The sequence below is a fragment of the Pinus tabuliformis genome, chromosome 1_2 (genome assembly GCF_031772625.1).
Source record: "Pinus tabuliformis cultivar Carrire ecotype Pingquan chromosome 1_2, CPIR1, whole genome shotgun sequence".
Taxonomy (NCBI): Eukaryota; Viridiplantae; Streptophyta; class Pinopsida; order Pinales; family Pinaceae; genus Pinus; species Pinus tabuliformis.
Window position 1 is genome coordinate 1,147,000,478 of NC_142298.1, and position 22,202 is coordinate 1,147,022,679.

General features: G+C 39.0%; 1 protein-coding gene across 1 annotated transcript in view; it reads left to right on the forward strand.

Moving 5' to 3' along the window:
• The window catches only part of LOC149210272 (endonuclease 2-like), a 128,610-nt gene that overhangs the window by 100,283 nt on the left and 6,125 nt on the right, over positions 1–22,202 (forward strand). The window contains exons 6-7 of the mRNA XM_089394390.1: positions 13,636–13,728; positions 13,902–13,969. Coding sequence (XP_089250516.1) covers positions 13,636–13,728; positions 13,902–13,969 — 161 coding nt within the window. The remainder of the gene's footprint in view (positions 1–13,635; positions 13,729–13,901; positions 13,970–22,202) is intronic.

The following is a 22,202-nucleotide window of genomic DNA, read 5'->3' on the forward strand; positions in this document are numbered from 1 at the left end:
GGTATTTGAGTATCAAATGTTGCTCTGAATCCTTGATACCCAACTTTGTGCGAAGGGTATAGAAAAGATTGGTGAACTCCGGCACGTCTTAGTCCCTTCCCTGCCGCAGCGTGGTCCACTTTATGTATTCATCCTCATAGCTTCCAACAGGGTAGTACTGCTCCTTGATGGCATCCCGGAACGAATCCCAGGTGGGTGCGGCTGAAAATAGTGAGCCAGTACTTTCATCCTTCTGCTCGCAGTAGGTTTCCCACCAGTCCTTGACGTGGGGGGCTGCTTTGAGAAGAGCAAAAACAATCTTTTCCTGACTCGAAAATTCATGAACAGAAAAATAACCCTCTAGCAGATTTAACCATTTATCTACGGCATCTGCGTCTATCTGACCCTCAAATATGGGGATTTCAAAATTAACTTGTACCTTAAAGGGTGTGGCGTTTCCAGAGTAGCTGTTGGAAGCCGATGCGTTGCTTCTGGGTAGCCGCTGAAGGATCTGGGCAAAGCTGTCCATCATCGCGTTCCGTTGTCGCTCGAGGGCTTCTTCAAGCAAGATTTTGATGGGATCTCCTGCCCACTCGTCTTTCTTCTCATCCGCCATGGGAGGCCATTGGGATTTGCGAGGCTGGTCTTGCAAAGGTTCAACCAGTTCAAGCCCTAACTCCTTATATCCCGACCTTGTTGGGGACATGCAAAGAAAAACAGAGAAAAAGCAGACCGCTCTGATACCACTGATCTGGATTTAAACAGGAACGCAACAAATTACAGAGATAACCATATACACAAAGATGCAGCGGAAATAATACTTCATTTCATTAATGGAAAATACTGAAATATGCTTACAACCAGAAATGGAAATAAACCAGCTAGGGCAATGGTAGCTTATCTCTGAGAAGAGATGTGATGGCTACATGCCTCTGAACTGTCTTACAATGAGGCTCGAAGGCCTATTTATTGTTGAGAAACAGTGGAAAAACCCTTAACATTCCAAAACCTAACCCTAGAATATGAAACGCCAAACTATGGGCCCCGTTTGGGGTAAGTTGGTACATCAACTTCCCGGGGTCGTAACTTTGGCATACGATCTCCGTTTGACGCATACAATAGCTCGTTAGAAAGATCTATCCGAGCACTATCATTTTTGGAATGGGAAACATCGATCCATTCCATGGACCCATGTTGCCCTCGGATTCCCAAAAAAAACGTCGTTTAGGGCCTCAAAACGGCTCCGGAAGTTCAGGACCCGAAACACTGCTTAAAATAGTAAGTTGTGCTACAATTAAGGAAACTGAAAATGCTGAGAAGGACAATGGTGGGGGTCCAGGTGGACTTGGCAGGTGGCCACCAATATCCACCTGGATCATCACCAGATGAGCTAATGTCAGACTTGTTAATTAGAGTGATAAGGTTCTATTTAAGGGTTATGGCCAGATTCCGGCTCACGAGATGAGCCAATGTCGGACTTGTTAAACGGAGTGATAAGGTTCTATTTAAGGGTTATGGTTAGTTATGCCGGAAAAAGCATCGGACGGTCGGGTCAACCCCAGACTGCCAGTCCCTTTAACATTTATTATTCTCGCCGAACTATTAATGTTATCCCACATGTATCGTGCCAAACAAATCACATATGATATATATATCATATGCACATTAATACATAACAAGGAGCAAGGCGGAAGGGTCGGGCGGTGGTTTGAACCGCCGACCTTCCAAAACACTATATTAACAGCGCTTTAACACAAGTCCACTAGCCAACTTGCCATACAGTGGAGCTTGTAAAACAAGCCACCCATATTTTTGTATATGTTGATGCAGGTGTCGGATTAGGCCAAAACCACCAGCGTGGATTCCAAGGTGGATTCCAGTTGCAGAGGTAGTATTTCACAGGAAAAAGCGGTTTTTCGCAGCAGTAAAGTGGTTTTGTCACAGGCATAGGTGGTTTTTGACTTTCCAGGGGTCTGGAGGCCATAATGGCCAAATATGGTCAAGTTTATACTCGTTTGACTCGAAATTTCAAGCTGTACGCAGTGGTGAGGTTCATTTTCTTATCTGAGACTCTGTTTTTGAGCTCTTGCCTGTAACAACATTCTTGAATACATAATAAAGAGGTCAACACTCGAAGTGAAAGGACTAGGAGACGTAGCCAAGAAGTCTGGTGAACTCCTTTATTAAATTTTGTTGTGTTTGAACTTGTTTTCAAATGGCTTAATTGTTTATGTTATTCACAATATTTTCGATCCATTGTATTAAGTAACATAAGTGAATTTACACATAGTCTATAATACCTTTTTCATCTATGGATCAAGATTAGATTCTAATCAATGGCTTAGATCATTTTTCCTTCATCCTCGTCTTCTTCTAGAAGTTTCACCCCCATTTTGACTAATACCCTTTAATTATTTTAATTTCCTAAGTTTAGACTTAGGCACCCATTAAATATAGTTAATTATTTTAATAAAACGGTGTCCGAGTGGAATTTCCCAGAACAATTTCTGGGTATTCTGGAATACATGTTTCCAGGCCTGCCTGCAAAATTTGAGGCTTAGAGCACATTCGATGCTACAATAAATCAACACGCCACACACTTGAAAAATGTTTTAGGGTCCAAAGGATGTCTGCCACTGCACAAGGAGGACTTATTTTGTTATCCTATCCCTTACAAATGGTCTACAAGCATTTTCGATCCACTTGGAGACCCATGAGGATGTCCTTGTGCCCCTCACACCCACTTGGGGGCACCAGAGGTATTTGCTTGGAAGACAAGGAGCCAACCCTTGTCCACTATGTTTGAGGTCCATTCTTACATCGTGGTACACTCAGGACTTCATTAGGCCTCCTCAAAGTCCCAATGATTCACTTTGTTCATCATTTGATGTTCTTGAGAGACTTCGTATTATGTTATTGAGATATTTGGTGGGCTTGTCACCAAAAGTATTGTTGTTATGCACATTATTTTATTTTACGGGCTCATTAGGCCAATTTAGCTAAATCGAATTCATTAGAAAGTGTATAAATAGAAGTGAGATTCATTTTCAACACCATCACTTGGATTGGGTTCTTATCTCTTGTGAGATTTTCACTATCCCTTTTGGAGGAGGATTTTGGATGTAATGGATGAATTTTAATGTTTGGATATCTCTCTCGTTTCTTGGAGCTTCATTATTGGCATACTTTGGTGATTGAATATACTCTTTACACATATAAGTAATCTTTTCATGTCTATTCTTGTTATTTAATACATTGATGTTGCTGGGAATTTTCAAAATACTAGACCTGATATTTACTGCTTTTCTTATGTGAAATTGTGGAAATTTAGTCTTTTGTAGCATTGCATCATCTCATGTATCACATGTGAAAGGGTGGATGTTCCTAGACATTGTTTGTGTTGAGCGCATCTTAATAATTCATCAATTATTGAAAATTGAAGTATAAATTCTTCTAACAACAGCTCTCATGCCCTAATTTCCATGCAGAGTTGTCTAGGAGGCTCCTTGATTGGGTGTAGTTCCTCCAAATCACAATTTCTTCGTGACTCCATCTTCCCAAAAGGATAAGGCACTTTCCTTCCATAGGTGATCATTTTCAAAGAGAATTCCTCTCACCTTCCCCTCTTTTTCTAGGTCTAATCCCCCATAGGTCACCTAGGGGATCACTGTTCTCACAATTTATCCATCAAAAGAATTTGATCTCTTTCCCCTAACTGTGATGATGTGTCCTCAAGAGGCCCTCCAAATTTCACGAGTTTTTGGCAGTGGGATCGTGAGATATTTCAAGCCTTATCTCAAAGATCAATTCTCGCCCTTGGTTTCCCATTGGCTAGTAACCTCATTGGGATCATAGCACTAAATCATCAAAACAAGATTCTTTCTTTGATCCCCTTCCTTTCCCTAATTAGGTCAAGTACACCATTGGTTGATCAACTCCATATCCTTGACCTAATTTTGGGTCCACTTGACCCTTTGTGGTCCTGTAACTTGTTGACTCCAATTCCACAAATATCACATAGAAGTCAAGCATCCACAAGGCCTTTTGTTGCCAAGGGCTACCCTGAGAAGACATACTCTCATAGTGTGTCCTCAAACGCCCTCTTAGCCCTTCCTAGAGAGCCCGTCACCTTGCTTCTCAAGCAAGCAACCCATTTAGTTGAGTCTCTCTTGTGAATAGGCCTAGGAATCACCTTTTTTATCTTGTCGTTGAACTTATATTCTTGTGATTCCTCATACAACGAGACTCCTCCCATTGGTCAAATTTCGTAAAGAGAAAGGAGCCTTAGCTGAGGTGACAATGGGCTATCGCTCCATTGTTTCCCTTGCCTAGTAGTTTATCTATAGGAACCCCTCCTAGGACCTCTGCTAGTTTGAGGAGTAACATGTCCAACACTCTGCCCAAACTTGGTCTTCGTTGGTAGCACATTTTATATTTAATAGTGCCATGCAAATACTCGAAAACCATCTTAATTTTTTCTAGTGCTCCTTCCCCAACTGCCTACTCAATACTCCAAGTGCATGTGCATTGTCTGATCTAGTACAAACCATTGTATGCATCAAACTTCCAACTGCACTAGCATATGGAACATGGGACATGTCCCCTTTCTCTTCTCGTGTCTTGGGACATTGATCTGTAGAAAACTTTACACCTATAAGAATAAGCACCTTTATCAATTTACATTCTTGCATATTAAACCTTTGCAATATCAACTCTACATGCTTCCTCTGACTTAACTAGAGTTTCTTGTTTGCTCAAACTCTTTTAATTTGCATGCCCAAGATAAAAAAAGCAACACCTAGATCCTTCATGTCAAATTTAGAGGACAATTGAGTTTTCACTTAGATGTTTTTCTTGTCATTTCCAACCAGCAACATATCATCCACATAGAAGACCAAATAAATAACACGATCACCAACTAGTTTGAAATAGACACAGTGATCTGCTTAGTTCCTTGTGAAGCCAAGTTCCTATATATAAGAATCAAATTTTGGATAACACATCCTTGGAGATTGTTTTAACCCATATAGGGACTTTTTTAGCCTACATACTAGCTCTAGCTCTTTTTTTTCTTTCACAACAAATCCTTATGGCTACTTGATGTAGATTTCTTATTCTAGATCCCATGTAGGAATGTTGTCTTCACATCCATCTATTCTACTTCAAGATCAAAAGAAACATGAATAAAATAAATCTAATAAAAGTTAGCTTGGAAACAGAAGAAAACATATCCTAAAAGTCAGTTTTCTCTACCTGAGAATAACCCTTTGCTGCTAATCGGGATTTCTATTTCTGCATTCAAATTTTTCTTAAAACATCCATTTGCTTTATGTTGCCTCAAAATCTAGCAGGTCTTATCAAGGAGATGCTCTACAAGGCAAGCACTAGACCCAGTGAGGACAATGAGGTAATGGCCCACTATCACCACAACCACTAACCCCTGCTCTTTAAGGACACATTAGGCTCTTAGAGGATGGCTCAACTTAGGTACAATGCTCAAGCAATGAAATAGGGCAACTCCTATCCCTTGTAAAAGCCTAATTAGGGCACACTAGGCCTAGGGTTTGAGTAGTATCATGCAAAATTGAATGCCTAAGGTCAAGGTACCAAGGAAAATATTTCTAACAATGAATATTAGCAACCTAAAGGCATATGAAACCTTCAAGAAGTCCTCAAGTTGAAGCTTGACCAAACTAGGGTTTCTCCTAGGAAAAATAGCTAGGGCAAGAGAAATCAAGTTGAAAAATGGATGAATTAACCACCATGGAGGTTGGTTTTGAGGCAACCAATTGTACCCTTGATGTTGAATCCTTCCAAACCCACAAATTCCTCTCCTATACAATTTCGCTCGAAGCCCTAATTGAGTCGCTTATCCTTAAGAGGGTTGACTTTAAAGAAAATAGAGAGAGTGGAATTCATTTTATGGACAAGAAAATGTTTGATCACCAAATTGACAAGGCTAGAGCCTAGTTCTTGGGTGGATGGAGTCTATGGATGAGGCATTGGCCCACTGTCACCATAACCACTACCCCCTGCACTTTATGGACTTTCACCAATGGGAGGCTTCTCGGTATATAGGTCACGTATGAGAGATATTTTGAGCTTATATAGTTAAGGTGACACATCAGTCTCTTAGAGGATGGCTCAACTTAGTTAGAAGGTTCAAGCAATGAAAATAGGGCAATTCACATCCCTTATAGAAGTCTAATGAGGGAAAACTAGGCTTAGGGCTTGAGTAATATCATAAAAAATTGAATGCCTAAGGTCAAGGTGCCAAGGAAAATGTTTCCAACAATGAATATTAGCAAGCCAGAGGCATATGAAACCTTCAAGAAATCCTTGAGTTGAAGCTTGATCAAACTAGGGTTTCTCTGAGGGAAAAATAGCTAGGAAAAAGAAATCAAGGTGAAAAATGGATGCATTAGTCATGAAGGAGGTTGGTTTTTAAGAAACCAATTGTACCCTTGATGTTGAATCCTTCCAAACCCATAGATTCCTTTCCTAGGCAATTTCGCCCCAAGCCCTGATTGAGTTGCTTATCCTTAAGAGGGTTGAATTTAGAGAAAAGATAGAGAGCGAAATTCAATTTATGGATAACAAATGGTTTGATCACCAAATTGAAAAGGCTAGTGCCTAGTCCTTGGGTGGATGGAGTCTATGGATGTTAAATATTACCTAAATATTGCAAATGACTAAGGATGTTTTTATGCCCTAGCACAAAACCTTAACTATTATCTTTGTGAGGAATTAAAGGCACTTGGGAGAGCTATGACAATAGTTCATGAAGGGGATTACTATTCACATTCCATATATGAGTAATGCATACAATGAGGATATCTAGATTCTATACAATTTATCTTCAATAATCAATGGTGTAATAGAAAAACCCTAGATAGCCAATTCATTCCATACATTAGACATTAAATAAAAAATTCTTCAATATCAAAGCTCACTTACAAGATCAAATGCTTGTATAATCCAATTTTTGATCCAAGATAACTTCTCCAGAGATAAGAAAGTAGCTCGAATATGCAAAGTACTTTATAGATCTTGTCTCTCCAAAGATACAAGAGGCCAAAAATCTCCTAAGGAGGGCCGAAATAGTCAAAGTGATTATGATTCAAATGACATGATCCTCTACTTATTTATATGAGGAGGATGGACTCTAATATTAGCCTAGAGCCCCTAGATACAATTTTAATCACTAAAGATACTTGGGTTACAATTCAACCCACTAGCGTTCATCATAAATTCTCAAACAAGTTCACACGTGTGAGATGCTAGGCTTCTAAGGCTGACATCATGCATAAAATGGCCTCGAAATGCCATGTCCAAGAGTTGGGAGGTATCAAATGTGATGTAGAAGTATGTAAAAATCATGATTTTAGGGTTGGACCTCAAATCCATTTCAATGACTCCCTGTGGTCCCAAAATCGGGTTGGGACAACATAAAGTAGTCTCTATGGGTCTCCCACTACTCAAAGTGTCCATCGTTGCTTCAATGTTGAGGGCTTTCCAGGTTAAGCTAGCCTTCCCTAGTCTTTGAAGGCGAGCCATCATCATTTGGGCCTTGGATCAGTTGTCATTCATCAATTGGTCGTAAGGTTGACCTAGGGAAATGCTGGGTTCAAGTGTGTCATCTTGAAGAATCATCAAATCCAGGGAAAAGTGGTACAACGTCCTAGGTGCACGGAGTTCCATAATACATTTATGATATGTTGCAATTGCTAGGAGGCCCAAGAGTCTTAGCTCTTCACTTGATAGTGCCAATATACTTCTCTAATGGCCTAGGTACTTGTGGATGAGGTACCTAGGACATGCGTTGCTGAACCAGCTAACAATCACAACACAAATTCTAGTGAAAGCAATCGGTCATTAGGGACAAAAATCATTATTGCATCTAAGTGAATCAAGCTTGAGTATCATGGGCGATTCAATACTTCATATAAGGATCCCCTTCCAAAATCAGGGCCTTGAACTTGCGCTGGTGTTTCCTCTTGAGGTAGGAGTAGTTAAAGGAAAAACCTATTAGGTGTTTCTAGCCCCTAAGGGGAAGTAACATTTCCTCATTCCACTTTTCAATGGATAGGTGTTAGTGAATGATAATGATGATAACGAAGGGGAGAAGACTTCATGGCCAAGTGTCATGGTTGAAGGGATCAACTAATGAGGGGGTATCTACATCCTGAGTATATAGATGTGAGGAGGAACCATTCATGGATGCATGAGTTACCAACTTGGCCTTTGTTTTTAGCTCAAGGGTTAGAGCTTGATTTAAATGATATGGTGGTTGAATTGCCCCTTATTGATGAATCATTTCATTGCTCATCGAGGTTGGGACATGCAAGGGTTCCTCTTTTTTAATGTAATAGAGCAACATGTGCTCAAGAACTGGGTGATGGCCATAATGAGTGAGGTAGAGCTCATGTCCCAGCCATATTTTGCATTTTGATCTTCTTTCTTTTGTTTTGTCATGGCCATGATATGCTTTTATTGTTTCTTCCAGCTGCATCAACCTCATAGAGAAACGTTTCCAAGCCCTACCCAAGTATGTGGATGTATGGGTGCCAAATCCCAAAGAACCAATGGCCAGTTGAACCCAAACAATGGAAGTGAGATCAGGCCTTTTAGCGTATGGTGGAAAGTGTTAAGTATGACATAGGGATACATGGAATTAGGCTATCTCAATCAGGGCTTCCCAAGTAGTGCCCCTCTTATACCTATTGGACCATTAGGGGAGGTCCCTCTAGAATAGGATCGAATGCCCAAAAATAAAGGAGCATAAGCACCAGATTCCAAAATGATCAAAGTACCTTTTGAGTAGAAGCCCACCTTTGTCCATGTGCTCATGCATGATGGGTGTGAAGCATATGGTTGATGCAAATGGCAAAGATATAATGACATATCATTAGCTTGTGGTAGATGTCACGGGTTGTTGGCTATGTGGTTGATTGGTTGGTTGTCAAGATTAGGAGAAAAGTTTTCTCCCATAGGGTTTCTCATTTTGGTGGGTAACATCTAGCTCCAAATCGGGGACATGAACTCATTGTACAATGCATGATCCATATGCTTGAACAAGGAGTTCATGAGAATTCCAACAATCCATGGGCTTGCGAACTTGTGACCGACACATTGCATGTGCACTGGGTATAGGGTATCACCCATGTTTTATATGCAGATAATAAATCTTTACAGAAAGTAAAGTCTATTCTAAATGAAATCCATTCTAGCATGAAACATGATATGAATGATGAAAGAATGGTCATACAATATGCAATGCAGCTAAACTACTATGCATGGTTAATGTATGTCAATTTCCATCAAAGAAACTATGGCAACTCCCTTTCACCGGAGAAGTAAAAGTTCACCATCAAGTTTAGCAATGCAGAAGTATCCCGCACCTACTTTCCCATGGATCCTAACAAGGATAAGGTCTTTATCAACCAAAACGAGATCACCTACTTGGTATTCTCTCTTTGGTTCTTGGAACCATTGCTTCTTAGGAATGGTCAGCCTTGAGTTTGACTTCTTGACTTGGTAGACCTCTTGAGAAGCATAAGGCTTAGACAGTTGTGAGTGTTCACAGGGATGTTTTTTATTCACGACTTTAAAGGTTTTGATAATATCAACATGATCATTATGGTTAGGTAATCGATGTCTTCTACGTGATCAAGTAACTAGGATTCCCTATAGAGGACAAACAGTGTACCATCATACTCAGGAATGGTGGCAAATGATAGATCCATTTGCGATTGTTCACCTATTGAAGTAGACCATTTTCTTGGTAATAGCATACCCTAGGCAGCAGGCACATCAATTAATATAATATCCATTAACATAGCAATGTCTTTGTTAGCTGCTAGAGATGCCTTCACATCTTTAATAATACCACGCACAAGGATATCCTTGGAATCAAAAGAACATACATTCTTATATGGTATAGTGATGTTCATTTATAATTGATGCTTGACCTTCAATGGCATGACATCAGCAAAAGCACTTGAATCAAGCATGTAATTGTGAAGGATGGGGTTATTAATCACTAGGGACAACAAGAAAGCTTCATGACCCGCATTTTTCTTGTCAAAGCACATATTCTACAAAATAACAGGAGGATCACCGGGCTCATCTTCAAAGCCCAAAGCCTTCTTAATTTGATTCCTTTGGGGAGGAAGCTTAGCCATCTCTATAAGGGGTACTTGCACATTTTCCTTGGCCAAAAAATTACCCATGTCAATATCCAAAGAAATATCATTATTCTTGAGTTTTGATTTGGGTTTATTTTGAGGTGGCACTTGGGAATTTTCCCTCCCTTGGGATGGATTTCTAGAGCTAGAGATGCTCAGGCTTGGTCATCATTCCTTCTAGAATATTGAAGACCCTTAAATTTTCCACCATTTTCAGCAGCTAGCATAGGTTCAACTTGATTACTATTACTAGTATTTTGGATTTAACTAGGCTTTGGGTGGAGGTAGGTATCCCCAAGCAAGATATTGAAGGAAAAACTATCATTAACTATATTCAAGTGTTCTAGATTTTCTTCGTCCTCTTCTTGAATATAAGGACTATCTTCCTCACAGTGGGGTCCATCATAAGATTGACACCAAGGGGACCTCTTCTTGCCTCACTAGGTTGGTAGGGGTCACAATGTTAGGAACAATTTGTTGAGTTGCATGGTCTCCTTCAATAGTCTTTCTAGTAAAGGGCTTGTCATTATTGAATTGATTTTTAGGAGGAAAATTAGGCCTAGATCCCCTCTCCCTCTCTATCATGGACATTTTGTTCATTAGAGTCTTTTGACCTTGAATGATTTCATTAGTAAACTTGTCAAACTTTTGGAAAAAGGCTTGCATAATCGAATCAACTTGAAAGCTAGGCATTGCCTTAAAATCCATCCTAACCCTAGATAATTGAATAGATTGATCCTAGAAACATTCGATTTTTGATCAATCTTAGAACAATCTTCTTAGTCTCTACTTGGTTATTGGGGTTCTTATCTCTAAGGGCATAAATTAAATGTCCATGGAGTGCTCTAATATATCTATCTGGGACAACAACCTCAGAGGTTTTAAATCTATCAGGGACCTCTCTAAGCAGGTTATCAAACCTTTTAGTGAATTCCTTCATGGTGTCCTTTTTAGTTTTTGTAGCTACAAGGAATCTCTCAAGGAGATAACCTCCATCCAGTGTTGTAGCCCATCTCTTCTTGAACGCCTCATGAAATGTATCCCAATCAAGAATGCTTTCTTGTGGCAAGCTTAGATACCAGTTTTTGGCATTTCCACTAAGTGAGAGGGAAAACAACATAATGACAATATCTTTTTGCATTATAAGTTTAGCAGTCACTGCCCAATAGAAATCATGTATATGTTTTTCAAAAGTGATAGCATCAGTGCCATTGAATCTAGGTATCCATCATGATACCTATTAGGTAAAGGATGAGGAGCATCAAGGTGGCCACTCAAATACAAAGGCTTGAAGGAAGAAATACTTTAGGTTTGATCCATTGTTATGGTAGGGGTAGTATTATTAGGAAAGAGTTGAGTAACCATTAGACTATTGAGATCAATGGAAGAGGTAGAAGCCTTAGTAGTCTTCTTGGTAGTTTTTCTCTTTCATGGAGTTATGGTCATATCTGAATAACTACTAGGGGAATGAGTATGACTTGATTGAGGAGTCACCATAAGAGGATCTATCTTTTCGTTTGAGATTTTCCTCTTCAAAGGGATGAAGCTTAAATCTTCAGATTACAAGGAGGTTGACTGAATTCCTCCCTAGTAATAGTGCCAGAAATGTTGCCTCAAAATATAGCAGGTCTTATAGAGGGGATGCTCTACAAGGCAAGCACTAGACCAAGTGACAACAATGAGGTAATGAACCACTATCACAACAACCACTTAACCCCTGTTCTTTATGGAATTTCACAAATGGGAGGCTTCCCGATATATAGGTCACCTATGAGAAATATTTAAGTTTAGATAGTTAAGGTGACACGTTAGGTTCTCAGAGGATGGATCAACTTAGGTACAAGGCTCAAGTGATGATAATAGGACAACTCACATCCCATATAGAAGCCTAATTAGGGCACACTAGGCCTAGGGTTTGAGTAATAACATACAAAATTGAATTCATAAGGTCAAGGTGCCTAGGAAAAGGTTTCCAACAATGAATATTAACAAGCCAAAGGAATATGAAACCTTCAAAAAGTCCTCAAGTCGAAGCTTGACCAAACTAGGGTTTCTCCTTGGACAAAACAGCTAGGGCAAGAGAAATCAAGGTGAAAAATGGATGAATTAGCCTCCAAGGAGGTTCATTGTGAGGCAACCAATTGTATCCAGGATGTTGAATCCTTCCAAAGCAACAAATTCCTCTCCTAGACCATTTTGCTCCAAGCCCTAATTGAGCCGCTTATCCTTGAGAAGGCCAAATTTAGAGAAAAGACAGAGCGAAATCCAATTTATGGACAAGAAATGGTTTGATTACCAAATTGACAAGGCTAATGTCTAGTCCTTGGGTGGATGGAGTGTATGGGTGTTAAAGATTAGCTAAATCTTGCAAAGGAGTAAGAATGTTTTGATGCCCTAGCACAAAACCGTATCTATTATTTTTGTGAGGGATCAAAGGCGCTTGGGAGAGCTACGACAAGAGTTCACCAAGGGGATTACCATTCACCTTCCTTATATTAGTAATGCACATAATGAACATACCTGGATTCTATACAATTTATCTTCAATAATCAATGGTGCAATAGAAAAACCCTAGATAACCAATTCATTCCATACATTAGACATTAAATAAAAAATTCTTCAATAACAAGACCCACTTATAAGATGAAATGCATGCATAGTCCAATATTAATCAAATATAACTTTTCCCAAGACAAGAAAGTAGCTCCAACATTAAATCTACTCCATAATTTGAAAGTATCTCGTTTCTCTACTTACCTCCATTAGGTTTGTGCCTCGTAATTTTTACCACGTGTTGGTTACAGTAAGCTAATGCAATATTACTTAAATTAGTTATCTGGTTTATAATGTAACATATTCTTGCTGAAGTTTTCCTTATACTTTGCTTTAGATTCTACCATGTTTACCTACAATGTTATCCTATTCACTATACCCGAAATGCAGAGGGTTGCAATGCCAGCTCTATGCTTGACAAGATCTACTTTTTAACGGCTAGTTTGTGCCAATCTTTCTTTTTCGTTTCCCTAGTGAAAAAACTAATTTTTGCTAACTGAAAACTTCTGCTTCTATTGTTCTCAAGTAAGAAATGGATACATTTGTTTTTGGCATTACCCTGTCTGAAAATTTTAAGGTAAGTGTCAATAAACTTATGGTAAGGAGTCACTTAGTACTCTGGACTCATCTGATTCCCAACCTACAACGAAAATAATTTCATGTTCAGATAATACTTTCAAAGTGTCTGGAAAAGGTAATAATAGCAATCCGTAGTTATTGACCATTGTCTAAAAGAATATTGTCCGCTGATTGTCAACCATTTATAATTTCAAAAACAAAAGGTCGTAGTACTTAGAAACGAATGACAGAATGCGTTCTAGATAAATATTAATTTGTTTGTTTAAGACTTAGTTTAGAGTTTGCTTATCTCCTAACTTACATCCTGACATACGTATCTTTTGTTTGCTTTTAACAGATATGGGATAGTCTGATCATTGAAACGGCCATGAAAGATTTTTATGATAATGATCTTGAGGTTATGATAAAAGAAGTTCAAAGAAATATTACTGTATGTGCCACTCCCACATTTGAAAAATGCATTTAACTTGATTTTGACCTCATTTCCTTCCTTCCCATCAGGATCTTTTCACAAGTTTTTCTTGTGCAATTTTTTATTTTATGGTTTTTGTTTGTACACTGTTAATGTCGTTAAAAATAAAATCCGTCTTGTTTCAAAAACAGGATAGCTGGTCCGGTGAAGTTCCTACATGGGAGAAATGTAACGGACATGACCTTGCCTGCCCCAACTTGTAAGTCTTATTATTCTGAAATTTTTGTACATGACCATGCTTACTCCAAATCGTATGTCTTGAAATTCCAGAATTTATTTTGTAAAAGCAGCAGAGAAATGAAGTGAACAGTTTTGGAAAATCAAGAGAGTATAACAACATTAAACATCTATAAGCTCCATTGCAGTGCAGATCTAATGCTGTTCATATCTTATGCCTAGTGAGATGGGCAACGAGACACACTGTCATGAGTTAGAGCTGAACCCTTATGCCTAATTCTCCGAAACAAATTACACGTTTCTGTTTGAGCAGAGAGTTGTGAATGTTCATAAGAAATGCTTCAATCAGTTTTGTCCCAATAGACATGGATATGTATTCTTTGAAGCTAATATAAAAATATTTTTCGGAACACTTAGTTAAATACAATCGATATCTAACTGATGGTGCAAAATTAAGCTATTGTGTTTTTAAGACATCAATTGTTGTAATCATCCTGGTGTCAACTACATCCCTCCATCTAGTCTTAAACATAGACTTATGACTTTGAACTGGCAAGCCTCAAGGTTCAAACTGTTAGCTTTTTGGGTTGCTCCAAAAGTGTTTACACTATGCTTGGGAATGCTTCATGTGATATGGAGTGCATGGAGTGATGCCTACCCTTGATTGTATTTTAGTGTCCATACAAATTGGAGATAGCTTACTCATGAATTGCTAGACCTGGACTTGATGCTTATGTGGCACACTTCCTTAGGGGTCAGTTTCCTATGTGGCATGCCACATGGTGGCATTCTTCATGAGGCAAACATGAAGAGTTTTGTTTCTTGCTTAGGAGAAGAACCTATTTGGAGGAGTGTTGGGGCATCTAGGAGGTGGGTGTTGAACCCTAGGTGGCATGAGATTGCTTGGTTTCTTACATGAAGGCTTGTGCTTGACTTGAGCACGCTTGGGCTGAGGAGTATTCATGGAGGTGTGGTGAAGTTGGAGGAGCGCATGACTTGGAGGTAGCATTAGAGCATTGGAGACCTTTAGAGGAGCATTGGGCCCTGTCTTGTGTAGTGCTCACCTTGGGACCCTATTTGATGGATGTGAGAGCTAGAGTGATCTTGTATTTTCCGTGTGTACTTATTCTTCAATATACTTTGTACTCTTGTCTAATGCACTAGAGTTCTTGTGTTGATGCAAGCAATGTGTTAGGAAATTAGGGTTAGGATTTTCTCTAAAAAGACAAGGGAAGCTAGGGTTTGGGAAAAATCCTAGAGAAGCAAAGGGAGCATTAGTTCTTGTGGTTATTATGAGAGAAGAAGACTAGGGTTTTGTGGCATTGGAAACCCTAGGACTACTTCGAGTGCTTGATGTTGAGAAGATAATGGAAGACTTTTTGATTTTTTTGGTAGCCTCGGAAGGTCTTTTACATTGGCTTGGTGTCTTAGCATGTAGAAGATATTTGGTTTCCACTTTAGATGCTTTCTTGGTGGAGCAAGTGGTTTTATGATTTCTTTCCTAAGGTTAACTTAGGAAAAGTACAATAATTAATTTAATTAATTATTGTGGACTATTAGGCCAAAGTTCTAAGGATAAATAATAAGTGACTTAGATAATATCTCAATCGTTGAACTCAAGGAAGGCTTAAGGTTTAATCCTAGCCATTGATCTCAACCCTTGATCTCAAGTGAGGCAGGAGCTAATTGTGAACATCGGCATCGAGGTAAAATCGGCAAGGGCCTAGAAAACCAAAAAATCGTAAAAGTTGGAGAAATATAGGTAAAAAATCGGCAAACATCGGCAAAATCAAGATACCATAAAAATATTTTTAAAAATCGGCAAACATCAGCTAGGCCAAAAATCGTGATTTCGAGATAAAATCGGGATGTTATTGAGATGTTCGCAACACCTCGTTACCAATTTAGCTCAATCTAAAGTTATAAAAGTAAGGTTAAAGAGACGGAGAAGATACACCATACAACATCACAAGATTGAGATAGGCATCTTAGTGAGGAGGGTGTTATTCTAGAGTGTTGGGTTTGAGGAAGGGGGAAGCAAGGATATCTAGATCTTCCAAGGAGGGCTTTATCAGATGGGTCAAATCTAGTTTTGTGTGTATTTTTTCTCAGTTGGGCCATTATCCCAGGACAATAGCCTGGTTAGATTGAATCAATTTAATGATGAAGTGATTTCATTGGGAAAAATTTGTTGTGTTATTGTGATTGAGATTGGTACATTTTGCTTCTGCTGAATTTATTGTGTTAATGAACTTAATTGTGCAATTTATTTGTAGATTTGTAATCTACTAGGAAGTAAATGTCAGGTATTAGGTTTCCAAGGAAAACTAACATGGTATCAGAGCGTAAACTCTGAGAAAATCAATTTTGGAATCACAGGAAGGCAGGTTCATACAGGATTGTCAGGACCAGGTTCAACCGTGATCGTATGAGGAAAAAAATTGTTTTAAAGGGACCAAAATCAAATGTACAGTGGTATGGACAACACAGGGGTTTGAGTTCGATTTTTTCTTGTATTGTGGCCCATAAAGATAAAAAAATAAGAATAAAAAAGGCGCCAGTGGCCAAGAAATGTGTTAGCCACCTAGCCAATCGCAAGATTTGGGTGTTATCAAAAGGATAGCCACCGATTAACCCGTAGTAGCTACCAAGAAAGGAATTGGGGTTGGCTATGGTAGCCGACAGGCCCGCCACCAAGCAAATGTCATGCAAGAGTCTCAGCGGACATGGTCATTGGGTGGAGTGGAGACCAGGCCAAGGGAAACGTTGATAAGCTACAGTGCAGACAGGTCTAACCGTGAAGAGACAACAATCTAGGACCAACTGTGAGTGAAGCAATGACAGAGTTTGATAGTTCAGCGTCGTAACACTACATTCGAGGCCGAGAGATTGTGTCGATCGGAACAATGACTGACGTGGGTGAACACTGTGAGGGGCATAGAAAATAGATATACTGACATCACACCATCAAGTAGAAAACACAAAAGAATGGGGAGAAGCCTAGGGTAGTTGAGAGAAGATGGCAGCATAGCACTGGCGACTGCAGATGGAGGGGAGGTTGAACCACAATTTTGGCAGGAGTAAGTACACAAGATTGATGCGAGCACGAAGAGAAGTGTCGTGTGATAGGAAGGGTGATGGCAACAAGTGGATGGATCGGAGCCAACATCGACAAAGGAGATGTGAGCATGCAAGGAATAGTGCATACAACCGCCAAAGGTCGCTTGAGTCAATGGAGAGGTGACACAGTCAACGGGGGTTGGAATGCAGAGTGGTTTTGGGCCAATCGGCTGCAAAGTATAGCAATGGTCATACATAAAAAGGTCAAGCTAGGGCTATGAGTGGGGTTGTCTCAGGTCAAGAAATCCGGGTGTTCGATAAGAACAACTACCTAAGTTTTAAAGTGGAACTGCACCAAGATACTGTGATCAAGATCTTGAAATTGGCAGGGGTCAACCCTCACAAGGAGAGAGAGAGACCCTCCTAATCAAGATGTAATACTCGAAATTTTTCAATTAATTTTCTAGTTTCAAGATGGAATCAACCGATCTAAGGTTTGAGGATAGGTTGAATGGTACTTACAACTTTAGTCCATGGAAGGAGTGGATAGTGCTAATTCTCAAGGAAAATGGCTTATGGAAGTTTGTATGCACCTAGGTTATAGCTCCTTTAGACACTATAACTTTGGAAGCGCACGTCTTGAAAGATGTGAAGACCAGATTTATCATCATGCATGGGATGAAGGATCACGTGATCCCTTGCATATCAAGGATGAATAATGCACTACTTTGATGAACCTATATTAGAGTCACATTGGAGTCAAAAAATGGTGTTGAGGGAGAAGTTCAGGAACACCAAGATGACTGAAGCAAACATTGTGGCATCATACACCACTAGGATTCAACAAATTTAAGATGAGCTTGGATTTGTTGCGATAGCAATGCCAAATGATGAGGAGCTTGTAATGACAACCCTAAGTGAGCTCTCAAAACCTTGGGCTACCTTTGTGGCAGGAGTTATAGCATGAGAAAAGCTACTGGATTGGAACAAATGGTGGGATGACTTCACCTAGAAGGAAAACAAAAGAGTGGGGATGATGAGAGTCTTGGTCTTGCTAGTCGGGCAACGAGGAGCAAAGGTTCAAGTAGTAGGTGTGAGGAGTCAACCTCACAACCTAAGAAGAAGAAGGACTTGACTAAGGTCAATTGTTTTCCCTATCGTAAGAGAGGACTCTATGCTTCATAATGTCCAAAGAGGAAGAATGGTAGAAAGGGTATGCAACCAACTACAGTTGCATTAGCAGTAGCTTAGGAGGAGTTTGCGAGGAAGTTTGAAATTGAGTTCACACTTATTTCCTACCTTAACTCACGTACCTTACTAGTGGGTGCATGGCTGCTAGATAGTGGAGACACAAGACATATGATAGGAGCACGGGAACAATTGGACATCTTTATTGAGTGGGACTCAGAATGGCATGTTGAGTTTGGTGATGATGCCAAACATGTAGTTAACAGAGTTGGAACAGTAATATTCCAATAGTTAGGAGAAAATATAGAAATGAAAGATGTGCTATGGGTGCTAGAACTCAAGTGGAGTTTTCTCTTAGTCTTTATGATGGAGAAGAAAGGGTTTTGTGTAGCATTCTAGGATGGGCAGGCACTGCTAAGACCAAGTGGATTTAGATCTGATGAGGGACATATCATAGGAGTTAGAGAAATAAACTTATATAGGCAAAAGGGCTAGCCTATTCAAGAGATGGCAAGAAGAAACAGTGGCAGAGAACTAAGAGTGGGAAGCTTCGAAGGTTGAGCAACTCAAAGGGAATCAGTCTTCAAGATAAGGACGGTAAGAGTAGTCAACCGATTCCTCCCAATGTATGAAGAAGGTCCTTTCGTATGGGATGACCTTACAATATGTTTAGGAGTAGGAGGCTTCTAGGAACTAGGCCAAGGGAGCAAGACTTTGAGAATATTTCCAAACAAGGTGGGTGTTTCCACACAATTTGGAAGGTGTCCTAGGAGGGGTACCTAGGTGACAACTACTAGACCAAATGACAACAATGGGACAAAGACCCACTATCACCTCAGTTAGTGTCCCCTACTCTTTATGGACTTTCACCAATGGGGGGAGTCCTAATATGAAGGAAATCACTTAATGATGGGATCAATGATAAGATATTGAGTGGTTTCCATGGCCCATTCATGGAGAGGTTCAATTAGGGCTCAATGCCTCAAGAAAAGCTAAAAGGTTGTCCAAGAAAGACCTAATAGGAGAGTCAAGACCTAGGGTTTAGGAATGTTCATTAATGATGAGTATATCTATGGTGAGGACCCCTAATATGATGCAAGACATCTCAAGAAGCTTTGAAAGATAACTATATACCTTCAAGTAGGCTTTCGCTATTCTTGAGAAACCTAGTTAGGGCTTACACTAGACCTAGGGTTTTCAGGATGATCGTGGGAGAAAATTCCCTCCAAAGAACTTCCTAGGTCAAGGTAACGCAGAGGAAAGGGGTTCTTATGATTTATTCAAATGAATACTAGGCTCGTACTATGCTAAAAAAAGCCACCTTGTCAAAGAAGGACTACTTAGGTTGCCTTTTTAGGGAAACCGCTAGGGCATCAAATATCTTGAGATTCCATCGTGAGAATTGGTTCAAAATTTGAGGTCCTTTAGAGAAAGCATCAATGCAGATCCCTATCTAGACAGATTTCAAAAACATTCCCTCCAAAGGATTTTGCAGGGTACTGTACTTAGTCTTCTAGGAAAAGGGGACCAAAATTTTGAGAAGAGAAAAAGAAAGGGAAAGGAGAGGGTGATCACCAAATATCTTGGATTAGGTTAGGACATATACATATCTAGGATTTCATAATCAATATCCATTAGGTAAGCCCAAGACACAAATATCAATACATTTAAAGTCATACATATAAAAATATTGATTAGGCTAGGGTTTTGATCAGACAGACAAAGATACACCTAGGGTTTCATTCCTAGGAGCATACTCTTGATATACAAGGGTTTTGCTTATAAACGCTAATTTACCAAAATTTCAAGGTCTAGGAATGCATTAACCTCGAACCCTAAAAGACTACTGTTTCCATAACAATACTAAACTCCAAACATGACATTACCATCAAAACCCAATTATCAAAATAATCATATTTTCTAGATTTCATCAGTAACGCTAAGTAGACTAGGGTTTTCACGTTATCATTGACATACCCTTAGGTTAGGGTTTTACAGAGAACCTTTTAGGGTTCCATAAACATGATGATTTTAATGAGGGTAGATTCAATCTAATTATTAATCTCCCAAATAAGAATCTTTCTGATTCAAAAGTCCTAGACATAACATTTGTTAGTAATGTAAAGCTAATTTATTATAATGAATGAATATACCTTTATCACTAAGAGAACAAAGCTTATGGTCTAAAACATACATTTAAGTTGTTAGACAAACCTTATAGGACACCAATTCCAATAGAACTTCTATCATGCTTTGTCTTGTGAGATATTCTCCATAGCCCTTGAGCATGTCAATAAGTTTTTCCTAAACAAGGAAAATATGAAAATAAATGTTATTAGCATCTAATACAAACACATTTAGATAGGAAGAGGAAAACCAAATATAAAAGATAATACAAGGAATAAGATACTTATCTTTGGAAAAATGGTGAGTGCTCCCTCTTAATCCAATCTCGAGGGATACCTATAACTTTAACAAAACAATTCAAAATTGTTTTTCCAAATAATGTTAAGCCTATAAGTACTAAAAATCAAAATACAAAGAAAAACAATTAAACAATTCAAAAACTTAGAGTAGAGGGACTTGGTAGTATAAGTCCTTTGTTTTCAATTCTTCGGTCTTGTTCTTCCTTGGAGATCCTTCTTCGGCAACATTTTCTTGATCCCTGTTTTTCTTTTTATTTCTCAGATTCTTAGGACAATCGCTTCTATAGTGACTCATCTTGTGACAATTGTAGCATTCAATCTTGGATAGGTCTACCTTCCTTCAAGGCCCTTTAGACTTCTTGAAGGTTCCTTTGTTCTTGTAATGAGAGAAATAGGCATTTGAAATTTTCTCCTCTTCATTCTCTTTGTTGCTTACTAATGAAATTTTAACTTCTTCTTGACTACATGCATTCCATAATTGTTCGAATGTAGGATTTTCCTTCCAACTGTTGAGACTTGATGAAAATGCACTCCAAGATGTTGGTAATTTAGAAGTGCAATGATTACAAGTTCCTTTTCAGTTACTATCTCATCTATTTCCTGGAGTTCATCTCTAATTGTAGCTATCATTACAAAGAAGGATGTGGCAATGTCTTCCATCACCTTTATAGTTCTTAGTTTATTCTTAAGACTTGCAATTTGACAAAGATTCTTGATTGTGAATAATTTTGATAAGGCCTCATACATCTCTTGAGCGGAATCTATGTTGGATATATATGGGATGAGGTTATCCTTTATTCCATCCACCATTAGGGTCATGGCTAATATCTTTGCTTCTCTGAATTTTGCCTTTTTTGCATCACTTGATTCATTTATAGGCTTCTTTACTTTTCCTTTGACTAGATCCAAGGCTTTATTCTTCTCGGGGATGAGATCTATCCTATTTTTCCATGCCCTGTAATTGGATGCTCCTAATTTTTTTTCTCCCTTCATTGAGTTAGACATTATTCTTGAAGATAGTAGGCTTCACTTCTTATATGATCCTTTTCCTTGATGACCCTTATTCAAATTTCTTAAAACTCCTTATCAATAGATCTTCAGGCTGCCTTTTTCCTTCTTCTTCACCTTAGCTCTGAAACCATGTTGGAAAATCAGAAAGGCAAAAAGATTTTCATTATGATGATTATTACTTGTGATATTATTGTGTTATTAACTTTTTTATTCTTGTGTTATTAACTTTCTTATGTTCTTATTTTATCTTTGTTTCATCAAGCAATTATCAAATACAAAACATGAAGATCAGGGACACCAGATGTAGGTGGACGGCCAGGGAAAAACCCCTATCTAAGGAAAACCCAGTCAACAACTCTTCCTTTAACAGTTTCATGAGATGATCCCAGACTCGTTGACCTATACACAGACTTCCTCCAATCACCAAGTTAACCCTTTCTTTCTTCTGCAAATGATGACCTTCCAGCAACAACTTCGACCTAGCACTTCGATCTTGTAGCAACAGAGTTTCGACCTCCCCAACAGAACTTCTACCTAGCACTTCGATCTTGTAGCAACAAAGTTTCGACC